General features: G+C 50.2%; 1 protein-coding gene across 1 annotated transcript in view; it reads left to right on the top strand.

Moving 5' to 3' along the window:
* The window catches only part of ST8SIA5 (ST8 alpha-N-acetyl-neuraminide alpha-2,8-sialyltransferase 5), a 79,007-nt gene that overhangs the window by 33,196 nt on the left and 33,005 nt on the right, over positions 1-12,806 (top strand). The window contains exon 2 of the mRNA XM_024235964.3: positions 2,231-2,338. Within this exon, the coding sequence (XP_024091732.2) occupies positions 2,231-2,338 (108 nt within the window). The remainder of the gene's footprint in view (positions 1-2,230; positions 2,339-12,806) is intronic.

The raw sequence follows: 12,806 nt of genomic DNA, 5'->3' as shown, positions 1-12,806 counted from the left end.
CTCAGGCAGTCTGCCTGCCTCAGCCTTCCAAAGTGCTGGGATTACAGGCATGAGCCACCACGCTCGGCCTTCTGCTTTTTTCATTTGTCTTTTTCCCCCTGCATTCTTTTTTTAAGTGTTTCACTATTTATTCATTCATCCATTCATTCATTTATTCATTCAAGACAGGGTCTCACTCTTTTGCTCAGGCTAGAGTGCAGTAGTGTGATCTCGGCTCACTTCAACCTCCACCTCCCAGGATCAAGGGATTCTCCTGCCTTAGCCTCCCAAGTAGCTGGGACTACAGGCGAGTGCCACCATGCCCAGCTAATTTTTGTATTTTTTGTAGAGATGGGGTTTCACCATGTTGTCTAATCTGGTCTCAAACTCCTGAGCTCAGATGATCCACTCACCTCGGCCTCCCAAAGTGCTGGGATTATAGGCATGAGCCATCAAGCCTGTCCTCACTATTTATTTAGAGAAATATTCCACATCCATGATTCTGTCCAGTCAAAAGTTCTTTCTGTGGAGATGCTGTTGGCTTTGGCCAATCGGAGAATGGAATAATCTGACTCACCCATCCTGCGAATGGCCCTCTGGATAACATAGGTTTTAAACTGGTCGTTAAACCTGCCCGTAACCTTGTCAATCTCGCCCATGTCCTTTTGCATGGACGCATGGTCCTCGGCACCGTTGGTTGCTGGTGGAGCATTTCCATGGGAGGTGCAGGTTTATGAACTCACTGGCATTGTTCTGCATATTGAGACCACACTGGGCATGAGCAGAGAAAGCTGTTTTGTTTTATTTTGTTCTCTGACGGTTAAAGTTTTCTTCACATGCTGATGGTCTTAATAGCTTGTTTATATTTAAGGGCTAGCCAGTCACTAGAAGGTTTCTTGGAAGCTCTGTGGATTGTTATAGACAGCGATTCTCAACTGGGGCAATTTTGCCCCCAGGAGACATTGGCAATGTCTGGAGACATTTTTGATTGCCCCAACAGAAGGGTCCAGGGTACAATGCTGCTGGCATCTAGTGGTAGAGAGCAGGGATGTTGCTCAGCGTCCTATAATGCACAGGACAGTCCCACAACAAAGAAGTAGCCAGCCCCAGATGCCATAGTGCCAGGCTGAGACCTGCCCTGGGGCAATTAATCGGGCACCAACCCTTTCCTCCATATCTGTTTCTTTTGAGCGGATCAGTTTCCCTCCTGATAAACCCATCCCTCAACAAACCTGGAAGGCAGGGTGTGTGACCCAAGCGTTCAGAAGCCAGGTGCACTCAGTAAGCAGACTTTGAGGCACACCCACTGTTTTCAGTGCAGAGTCTCTGATAAGAGAAAACAGCGCAGAACTTCTGTGAGTCAGTTTCCCCAGAAAGCAATCTCCTGACATCTGTGAGGTGGGCAGGTGGAGTGGCCAGGCTGCCTGGGCTTGGGAAGAGGGCCTGGTATGGGAATTCACAGGGCGTTGGGGAGAGGGTTGTCTAACTGCTTTTTGTGCAGACTTCCAACAATGCTGCTCTTAGCTCCATTGTGCACTCCCACCTTTGCTGGCCCTGGGGACCTTCCATTCCTGAGCCTTCCTGAGTTGTTCACTGCGAGTAGATCTGCTTTTTTCAGGAAGTAAGATGTCCACTGGCTGGTGGAGGTCCGTGACCTTGTGCTTTTCATCATCCAGCATGTTATTGCTGGCCCCTTCTATGGCCTTCTCCCGACATGCATGTCTGTATTTATCCCTTTGCTGTCATTTTAGTGAGGGCTGGGGAAGGAGTGGAGATAAATATGTGCTGAGTGCATGTCTTGAACCAAAAGTGGTGTCCTTGTGTGCTGGAATACTGTAGATTTTATTAAAAGCTCTGAAGTGTGTCTGGCTTTTGAGGAGGACAAAATGTGGTGCTGGCGCTCTTTTGGCTTAACTTGAGCCAGGAATTGAGGGATGGCACGGTATAGGAGGTAGAAGAGCTCTGCGACCTTTGTCTAGCGAAGTCTCAATGTCCCTGTGTGTGAAATGCGTGCTCTCAGCCCTGCTGGTACAGATGGAATGAGGGGATGGGTGCAGAACCGCAGACAGCACTGCAGAGGGCTGTGGTTTATGATCGCCATCCTCATGGTTGGAGTCAGTACCATCGCCTCCTTTAATTGCATGACCAAGGCGATGTGTCATTTGGGCACAGCAACAGAATGCGGCTCTCTGGTAGGCAGGCTTAACCCAGCAAATGAGCATGAGTACCGACTGCCTCGTTTTCTTGCCAGAGGCCTCCAGTTTGGTTGGCAGAGTGGTGACCAGCTGACCAATTGGACGGGGCTCTTTAATGTCACAGATGATCCAGCAGTGCAGAGCAGCAGTGACTCCAGCTCCAGGTACAGACCCCGGCAAAAGGCCAGGGAGGGGGGAAGCCCCACCCGGGGTGGCCCTGCAGCCCCTGCCACATTGTCCACTTCCTAGGGTGGAAGAAGCAGGTCTTGTTCCGGTGGCTCAAAACTCCCTGCACTTTGGTATTCCACCTGGTTCCTTTAACTTGAAGGTGAATGAATTTGAAGGATGAGGCATAGGACCCAACCACAACCAAGCAGGGATTCACTGGCCCCTTCTATCGGGGAGTAGGGTGGGGAGTCTTGGTCTCAAACCTCCATTTAGGGGTGGGGGCCAAAGCTCTGTCCCTGCTGCAGGGATTTCGGATATCAGCCAGCAAGTGTGTGTAGGTGTGTGTGGGTGGGTGGCATCAAGAAGCAGGTGTCAGGTGGGTGTTCCCTGCTTCTCTGAAGTCCCCTGCCCAGATCCTCCCTGCCCTGCCCACAGGGAAGGTTGCCCTTGGCTGGAGCAGAACCATTTCCATCAAGATGGTGCTGAGATTTGCTATGCACCCCATCATGTGGCTATTTCCTCTTGATCAGTAATATTTGTTGAATGAATAAAGATGGAATATTCTCAGGCTGAGCACACTCATTGCAGGGAGGGTATTGTGGAGAATTTTTGCAGACTAGGCAGGATACTGTCTCTACTGGGAGCTGGGTATGACTGGAACCTGCCAGCTAAGCATTCCCAGGGGCTGATTAAGCTGTTTGGTTTCTTAATTTTTGTATTTTTAAGGAGGGAGTAACTCTCATGTCCGTTTCCCTGAGAGAGAGGCTTGCATTTTTGTTGCTGGTGATTTTGACACACAAACATTAAATTGACCCTGCAGAAGGTTTTTCAAGGACCCCTGGTACGTATGTTTTTATTCAGTGCTTTGGGAAAGATGAGGCTCTGATGTCAGAAACCAGTCAAGCAAATGTCCACAGACATGCCTGAGGGTGTGGGGATGGTCACATGCTGGAGGGTCTCATGCTGGCCTTTGGGACCACAGTTCTTTCCATGGAAGTGCAGAGGGAGCTCTGGACATCATGGGTAAGGTGGGGGCCCATGCTTGTCCTGGGAAGCTAAGCCTCCCATGCTGGCCTGTCTGCTGAGCTGCCCTGCCTCCCAGGTGGTGAGCAGTCTAGGTAAGTCAGCAAGTGTGTACCTCCCTACTGGACTCCTGGGAGAGTTCTTCAAGAGGTTTGGGGTAGAAAATGCGAGTCAAGGCCAAGCATGGTGGCTCATGCCTGTAATCCCAGCACTTTGGGAGGCCAAGGCGGGCGGATCACTTGAGGTCAGGAGTTCGAGACCAGCCCGGCCAACATGGTGAAACCCCATCTCTACTAAAAATACAAAAATTAGCTGGGTGTGGTGGCACATGCCTGTAATCCCAGCTACTCAGGAGGCTGAGGCGGGAGAATAGCTTGAACCTGGGAGGCAGAGGCTGCAGTGAGCTCAGATTGTGCCACTGCACTCCAGCCTGAGTGACAGAGTGAAACCCTGTCAAAAAAAGAAAGAGAGGGAGAGAGAAAGAAAGAGAAAGGAAGGAAGGAAAGGAGAGAGAGAGAGAGAAAGAAAGAAAGAGAAAGAAAGAAAGAAAGAAAGAAAGAAAGAAAGAAACAAAGAAAGAAAGAAAGAAAGAAAAAGAAAGAAAGAAAGAAAGAAAGAAATGCGAGTCAAGTGAGCAAGGCGGACAGATGGGCCCTGGGAAGCTGTTTCTTAGCAGATGTCTCCAGGCAGTGGTTGAAACCATTGTCATTGCGTGGGCTCCATTCCTAACTTTTCCTGCTGCCAGCATCTTTTGTCTTTCCTTCCTCTTTCCGCAGTTTCACCTGTAACTTCTCTTACCCCTCACTGCACCTGTGTTCTCCTCTGCCTTTCTTCCTGTTACCTGTTTTCGGCCCTCCTTCCTTTCTCCCTCCCCATTGCCTCCCTCTCTCCTCCACATCCTTGCTTCCCTACTCCCTTTCTCACTCCCCTTGTGCTTTATTTTCTCTGCCCCTCTCTGCATGATCTGGGCTAGCTTCCTCTTTCCTATCAGCTGGGAGCCCGCAGGGTCAGAGACACAGCTGACCTCTGTCAAGTTGGTTTTGGAATTCAGGTGCCTTTGATGCAACATTGTTAGCAGCTGAGTTGACTTCCTTCTGGAGTGCTCCCATTTGAGCAAGAATTTCCTTAGTCACAGAATAAATGGCATGACCACACCTCCCACATTTTCCTGGGACAATTCCAATTTCAAATCTCCATTTCTAGTTGACCCCAAAGTACCCCCCTAGTTGAAGGACTGCAGTATGTAGAGTCCCCACATGTGGGAAATAATGGTGAACGTAGTTAGAATGGAACTGGATGTTGAAGAGTTTTTACCCTGGTGTGTGAGCAGCTTCTGCCTTCTTTAAAATGGGCAGGACAGCTCCTGGCAGCAGATGTGCAGAGCTTGGGGGAGGACCTAACGAGGACACCATGTACATTGTCCCAATTAACAACTCTCCAAATCTGGAAGATGGGATGAGCTTCATGTTATTATTCACCTATTGAATAATTCAGTGCATGCCATGTTTTGCTATCTATAGTTGTGTTGTGTTGAAATGTGGTACAACCTGTTATTTATTATTAACAGTTTGGAAAGGAAGTCAGGAAGTACCAAATATAACCAGAGCATGAAGAGGGGCAAAAAAGCAAATGACTCATACGTTGTATATACTCAAGCAGGAGCCACAAGAAGAAGGAGCCAGTCCAAATGATTAGTCCAGAAAACTCCAAACAGCACTACAAAGCAAATTCAAGCCACATAGTGCTCATAAAAGGCTGTGGTCAGATCTTCTTATTGGTCACAGGCTGGGGAAGTCCAGGCTGAATTAGAAAGGTGCAAGCTATAAGATATACATTGACATATAGCTTTATTAATTTCAAGTCTAGGTCTATGAAGTGTTGTCCAATAAGCATCCTTAGGGGAACTGATTTAATGAGCATATATAAATAATTTTTTTTCTTTCTTTTTTTTTTTGAGACAGAGTTTCACTCCATTGCTCAGGCTGAAGTGCAGTGGTGCAGTCTTGATTCACTGCAACATTCGCCTCCCGGGTTCAAGCAATTCTCCTCCCTCAGCCTACTGAGTAGCTGGGACTACAGGCATCTGCCACGAGGGCCGACTAATTTTTGTATTTTTTAGTAGAGACGGGGTTTCACTGTGTTGGCCAGGCTGGTCTTGAACTCCTGACCTCAAGTGATCCACCTGCCTCGGCCTCCCAAAGTGCTGGGATTACAGGCGTGAGCCACGGCGCCCAGCTGGAATAATTTTCAATCAGCAAATGTTTCTATTTAAGTGGGTGTTTTGCACAAGTAGAAAGGCCTGTGAAGACATTTCTCATGTGTTTATGCTTCCGTCTTCTCAGCGAGACAGTGGTTGTGCGTCTTCCGTTTTGAATTCCCAGAACCTAGCGTGGCACCTGTTATGTAGTAGGTGCTCAATAAATGTGAATTGTGTAAAAAAAAAAAAAAAAAAATGAATTAAGCAAGGAAATAGTAAAGCTATTGGTAAGAAAGAAAACTTCGATTTCAGTGTTCCTGAGTCTTCCCTTAGAGATTTATCCCTTTGGATTCAACCTTGTCTCCTGGCACTGTCTTTGAAAAGTTGTCCCCTTTCTGGAAACACATTAGAATCAGAAACTCATTCACAGGCTGGAATTGCCAGAGAATTCGCTCTTGAAAAGAGCTGATAGTAGGGCAGGCTGACATTTGTGGGCTTCTGGGTGGGAAAAGGAAGACTGACAGTTGGTGGGGGTGAGGTATAAAAAGTAGAGAGGGTGGAGAAGCTCCGTCTACTAAAAATACAAAATTAGCCAGGCATGGTGGCGTATGTCTGTAATCCCAGCTACTCGGGAGGCTGAGACAGGAGAATCGCTTGAACTCAGGAGGCGGAGGTTGTGGTGAGCTGAGATCATGCCATTGCACTCCAGCCTGGGCAACAAGAGCAAAACTCCGTCTAAAAAAAAAAAAAAAAAACGGTAGAGAGGGGGCAGTGAAAGCAGATGACATGCTCCTGTGCTAACTGACTAGACCTCCTCCTGAACACCCCTCACCGAGCATGGCCCCTCTGGGAAGGCAGAGGAAGATAGGGGGTACTTGTCCTCCATGGTCAGCTGCAACCCTGATCCCTCTGGACTGGCCTAGCTGCCTGTCTGCCCAGCAACTGCTCAGAGAGCGGGGGGAGGCAGCAGTGCCCTCATGGCCATGGCCTCTTCCTGTAGGGTGGGCAGTGTTGCATGCACTGCCTCAGGAAAACATCCCCCACTTCAGTCACAGGCACAGAGGACAGCTGAGGCAGGAGTCCCCCAGACACTGTCCCAGCAGAGTTGACTGTCAGCCTGGCCCATGGCCACAGCACAAAGGGCTTCACTCAGCTTCTGCCAACTGGGTCTGGCTCCACATCCAAGTCCTTGTCCTCCCTCCAGTATCCACTTCCTCCTTGAAGCCTTCCCTGCTAGCCCCAGCCCAAACGAATCCCCTTTAACTCTGCCTTCTGTAGATACGTCTGCCCCCAGGGCAACTTCTGTCATTGCACATACAGAGGACCCTCTGGCAAGTGCACATAATCCTTCTGTGTTTGCTCAGGTATTCCCCAAATCCCGAGGAGCCTCTGGCTTTGGAGAACTGGGCTAGACCACCTGTGAGAGCATCTCCAGGGCCCTCTGATCCCCCAGATCCAGGCACAGCCGCAGGCTCCTTGGCTGGCCTCACTGGTACCCTTCCCATACTCCACACCAATCTTGGCCCTCCGGGTCTTACCTCTGGAATGGGCTGGCAAAGAGGAGGTGTGGAAGGCAACTCAGGAGACACTTGTCTCTGAGGTCTGGAGCGGGGCTGGCCCAGGCTGCCTGTGGGTGGGACAGCCTTCTCCCTGCACCCTTCTTCCTGGGCTTCTGGGATGGAGTGTGGAAGACCTCCCAAGGCCAGGGTAGCACCAGCTACAGGAAAAAAGAGCAAGCCCCAAATAGATGACACAAGCGGGCCCTCTTGGCCGAATAGCGAGCCAAGTGAGTGTCTGGGGCCAGGCACTATGCTGGGTGCCTTACGTGTATTATCCCATTTAGTCCTTACCCTCAAACCTTTGAGGTGGGTGTATTCATTACCCTCCATTTTACAGATGGGGAAATTGAGTCACCAAAAGGTTAGGTCACTTCCAGGTGGTGGGTGGAGCTGGAGCACTATATCTATCTATCTATCTATCTATCTATCTATCTATCTATCTATCTATCTATCTATCTATCCTGTGTGACTCCAGAGTCCCAGCACTCATGGGAGGGGTTAGAGGGGTTCTTCCTTCTAGGCTGTGGACAGCTCATGCAGGGCTGGGTGAGCCTTCTTGTCTTTTCTTTCCAAGTCCTTTCAGGTCTTCTATTTCTGCCCTCAGCTCCTTGCTGTTAGACCATAATAAAAAGGCCATATTGATTTAAATAGATCACTTCTGGCCAGACACAGTTGCTCATGCCTATAATCCCAGAACTTTTAAGAGGCTGAGGCGGGGGGATCGCTTGAGGCTAGGAGTTCAAGGCCAGCTTGGTCTACATAGCAAGACCCCGTCTCTACCAAAAAAAAAAAAAAAAAAATAGCTAGACATGGTGGTGCATGCTTGTAGTCCTAGCTACTCAGGAGGCTGAGGTCGGAAGATCACTTGAGCCCAGAAGTTCAAGGCTGCAGTGAGCTGAGATCATGCCACTGTGAGCTGAGAGCATGCCACTGTGAGCTGAGAGCATGCCACTGTACTCCAGCCTGGGTAACAGAGTAAGACCGTATCTCAAAAAATTTAAAAAAAAAACAAAACAATAGATCACTTCTGTGCAACTGTTGTCAAAGCTGCAGGGTTGATCTCAGACAAGATGATCTTTAGGGTCTCTCATCTCCTCCTTCCCTGTCTCTTCCGCTTTCTATCTTCTATGTCCTCCTCCCTCCTGCCTTCCCAACTGTGCTTAGTGTTTTTCTGATTGTTGCCTCTGAAAAATGCATCCCTCCACCTGCTCCTGGCAATTATACATTTCAAAGAGGAGCCCTTGGGGGCAGTGTGACCCCTGCAGTCCTGAATGCCATCGTGTCGAGGCTGAAGGCAGGGCAGTGGAGGAAGCACACTCCTGTGTGGCAGGTGCAGCTGGCTCACTTAAGCCTTCTTGGTCTATGTTCTCTTCTGCAGAAAAGGAGGGAAAAAGGGCCGGAGCTCTCAGGCTTCACCCAACTGGGAAGGATTTGGAGATGCAGGTTTGGCGGAATGTTCTGGGCTGGGTGCTGGAAAAATAAAAAGCAAAACAAACATGGCAGCTTCCCCCGTTGGTCCCACGAACCTGATGTGGGCTTCTTGGGGCCTGGCAGAACCCAGGCTGTGGCCGGCTGAGGCTGCTGGTGGAAGTGGAGTTGTTGGCACTGGGAGACTCCTCCTCCTTAAGTCAGGGCTGCTCCAGGAGTGCTCTGAACCCAAAGCTTTATGACTTTTGAGTCTCTGTGGAGTTTCCTGGGCAAATAACCACTTATACAAACGTTTCTGTGCCTCAATTACTTCATCTGCAAAACTGAGGTCATTAACCCAACTCTGGAGGTGATACAAAGGAGGTCACAGGCTCTGTAACTCCCTGAGTGCTCCAAGGTTAAAGCACCTCACAGGTCCCCATAGGGCTCCGTGGAGGTGGAGTGAGGGGGTGTCATCCCCCCCTGCTCAGTCACTCCTGGGGTCCTCTGTGTGGGCCCAGGTTCGCCCCAGACTCACAGCACTTCCGTGGGGGGATAGCACGCCCCCCCGGGCCTTGTCTGCTTCCCTGTAAACTGAGAAGGCCGGATCAGATGGGTGCAGTGCCTGTCAGGGCCTCACCCCTTCTTCACCCCAGGTCAACTCCCCAAACTCCATTCCTCCCTTCAGCTTCCACTACCCATTCTCCCTCTTCTCCTTCTTCACGCTCCTATGCTTCCTCCCTTGTAGACCATCTTTGAGAATTTTATGCCAATCACTTGGCAAAGGCAGGAGGCTAGGGGAAGGCATGAGAATGGGAAAGAAGGAAAGAAAAGGGAGTTGGGGTCAGGCTGGAAGGACCAAGCATCTACCCACTCATTAGATTAGGGGATGCTCACAAGGTTAAGGCAGCTAGAGGCTCTTCCAGTTTTCCACTGCATGTCGCCATTTATAGCCCGGCATCCCCCGACTTGATGGCCACCAAGACCTTGCTAAGCTAGTAAGTGATGGCAGGTCATGAAGCTTGCAAAAAGGCCATCCTTCCCCATGCGAGCCTCCTGGTTCAAAGCGCTTCCTCTGGCTGATTGTAAAACTTTCCTCCCTAAGTCTCAGCTGGGGCTCTTAGGCTTGCCTTTTGGAGGCTCACAGAACACTGAAGTCTCTCTTTTCTTCCTCCAGCCATCCCTTTACACTTTGGGAGACATCCCATCCTCTCCACTTGCCCCAGGACCAGGTCTTCGGACACTCACTGAGCCCTCCTTCACCTGCAGACTTCCATGGCACCGTCTCCAACATCTCCCACTCCTGGCCTTGCTTCCACCTATGGCAGAGGGGCATCTGTTCCCTTCTTCCTTGAATCTGCTCTTGTCAAGGTCATTGATGACTTCCTGGTTGCTAGATCAGTGGTGCCTTCTCTGTCCTCCTCTTCTTTGACCCCCATTTCCAGGACAGATGGGTCAGCACTGGAGTTGACCCATCTGTCCTGGAAATGCTCCCTCCTCTTAGCTTCCATGTCCCTGGGCTCTGTGTCTGGGTTTTCTTCCACCCGCAGACTTTCCTTCTCAGTGTCATTTGCTGCCATCTGAATGTGGGAGCTGACCTCAGGCCTGTCCTTGGCCCTCTTCCTTCTTCTGTCTGCACTCTTTCCCAGTGTTTCCGCAAGTCCCTTGTCCTTTGACTCTGGAATGTGCATCCCCAGCCCTGACCACTGGGCCTCAGCCATGTGCATCTGACCGCCTGTGATCTCCTCTAGATGTCTGAGGGCACAGGAAGCTTCACATGGCCCAACACCCCAAACCTGTTCATTTCTCTAACGTTTAAATGGCTATGTCATCCCGCTAGTTGTTCAAGCTGAAGTCCTAGGAGTTACTGTTGATTTATTCCCTTTCTAAATTATCAGTGCATCCTGCTGGTTCCATTCCTAAACTATTTCATGGGTCTGTCTCCTTCTTCCCACTTCCTTTGCCACCCCTTAGTGCAATCGACTGTCTTTTTATGCTGCAATAGTTCGCCCTCTCTCCCTTTATAGTCCTTTATCTCCACATCAGATCACGTTGTTCCTCTGCCGAGTCCCCATGATACTGGGTGGCCCACAGGCCCAGCTTGACTTGGCTCTGCTCATCTCTCTGACCTCCACAACCCTGCCTAGCCACATTGGCAGCTGCTACTGCAGAGCGAGTGATTGTATTTACTCCCTGTTCCTTCTCTGGGAAGTTCTTCCCACACGTCTGCACAGGGCTCCATACCTCTATTCATGTCCCCTGTCCAGGGTGGCCTTCCTGGGCCACCCACTATCCTTCCAGGCACCCTCCAATTGCTTGTCCTGCTTTTTTTTTGGAAGAGTTATGGCTACTTGGCGTTATATTGAATGAATCATTTATTGTCGCCCCTGTGGAAGTGCCATGAGAGTGGGGACTCTGGCCAGTTCATCAGTGCATTCTGGCCTGAAACAGTTCCTGGCACACAGTAGAGGGTCCATAAATCTTCGATGAGTCAAAGGAGAAAAACCCTTCTCACGCATCAACAGTGCAGACAGGCCATGGAGGAGCTGTGTGTAATTCCACATAATAAGAGCTGGTCTGGAGGGGGCCCAGGGGCTGCGGGCACAGAGGAGGGGTGGCCACGAAGGGAGCCAGTGGAAGCTGACCCCTGGGCTGACTCTGCTGAATGAGTAGGCAGGGACTAGCAAGAAAGCAAAGAGTATTCCAGACAGAGAGACTCCTCCCGGGGGAGAAGACCGAATCCTTTCCCTGGCACTGGGGTGGAGATGGGGGCTACTCAGGAAGGAGAAGTGGTGAGAGTTGGCGGAAGATGAAGGAAGGAGAAGGAGGCAGCTAGGATGTATATCTTGGCTAGGGTGCCTGTGGGCATGGTGGTCAAAGTCCATGAGGAGCAGTAGGGACACTGGCCAGTGCTAGCATTCACACACTGAGGCATTCCTGGCTTTTAAGCTGAATTTTACAAAGGGAAGCCTTTCAGGGCTCCCTAGTCTGGCCTGGAAAATAAGGTCATCACGTATGTACTCTCACAGGGAATATGTTAAACACTGGATCTGGGGCCCTGCAAAACTCCTGGGTGGGGAAGGAGGAATGAATCTAGACACCAGGCTTTGCCCTGCTACCTCCAACCCCCACCCTGTGCCAGAAATGACCCTCAGGCTTGGTGTGAGGTGCACACCTGGGGCAGATTAATCCCAGGACTATTTAGGGTTGCCCTGAGAACATCAGGCTTTTTAGCATCCAGTTCTGATATCTCAAAACAGCTCTGATAATTCCTGGGGACAGATGAGTGAACTGTGGCTCAAAGAGGGCAGGTGAAGTTCAAGGCTGCTGAGCCAGGCCATGGACCAGCCAGGGGTCGGAGCCAGGGCTCTCCACTGCCATGGCAGGTCTCCTGACAGCTGTGACCCGCAGTTGTTAACAGCTGAGCTGTTCTTGCCTCTCTCCTACCTATCTGGGAAGACACTTCAGTCCTTTGAATTGTCAGGCTGCAATTTTCAGACTGATTTCTGTGCGTTTGCTGTGACGGGTCGTGTGCTATCTCGAGACGGCAGCTGTTCTGGCTCTAGAAATAGCGCTGAGCTAACTGAAGGGCTGTTGCCTTTGGAAGGGGGAAGGGCTGCTGACTGAAAAAACCCCCCAGAGAACCATGGCTGTCAGAGTCGGGGAGAGGAAGTGCAGTGACATTGTTAAGAGCAGGGGTTCTGGGCTCTCACAGTCCTCAGGTTTCTTTTCCAGTGCCACCATTTACTAGCTGAATGACCTTGGGCAAGTTACTTTACCTCTTGTAGTTCAAGTCTCAGATATAAAATGGGGGAAATTATGCTTGCCTCATAGGGCTATTGGGAGGATTAAATGAGACGAAGTTAAAGGGTCTGGTATCAGGCTGTCATGGACAGTTGTGCAGGGTGGGCACTGCACAAAGATACTCAGCCAGGGAGTCAAGTGAGGCTGAAGTACAGCTTACTCTCACTTGACCAGCCATGCATCTGGTGCATGTGGCTTAATTTATCTGGGGAAAATGGTGCTTTTTCCTTATTTGCACGGAGGTGCTATATGGGCTAGTGGTGTCTCTAACCAGTGTGGAATAAATAAACAACTCCATGGTTCTCTGAGACTCTACACCAAGCTCGACAGGAGTAGAGGTGTTCAGATTAGCTTCCCTATTCACCTAGGGCTAGTGGAGGTTTAACAGGTGTTTGTGCATGACACAGGGACCCCCCTGGGCTTCTATTCTCTGGAGTACCATCAGTGTCTTGGGGTGGGGATGGGGAAGTGTTA

This window comes from Pongo abelii, chromosome 17 (assembly GCF_028885655.2).
Source record: "Pongo abelii isolate AG06213 chromosome 17, NHGRI_mPonAbe1-v2.0_pri, whole genome shotgun sequence".
Classification (NCBI taxonomy): Eukaryota; Metazoa; Chordata; class Mammalia; order Primates; family Hominidae; genus Pongo; species Pongo abelii.
This window is presented reverse-complemented; position numbering and strand designations above follow the sequence as displayed.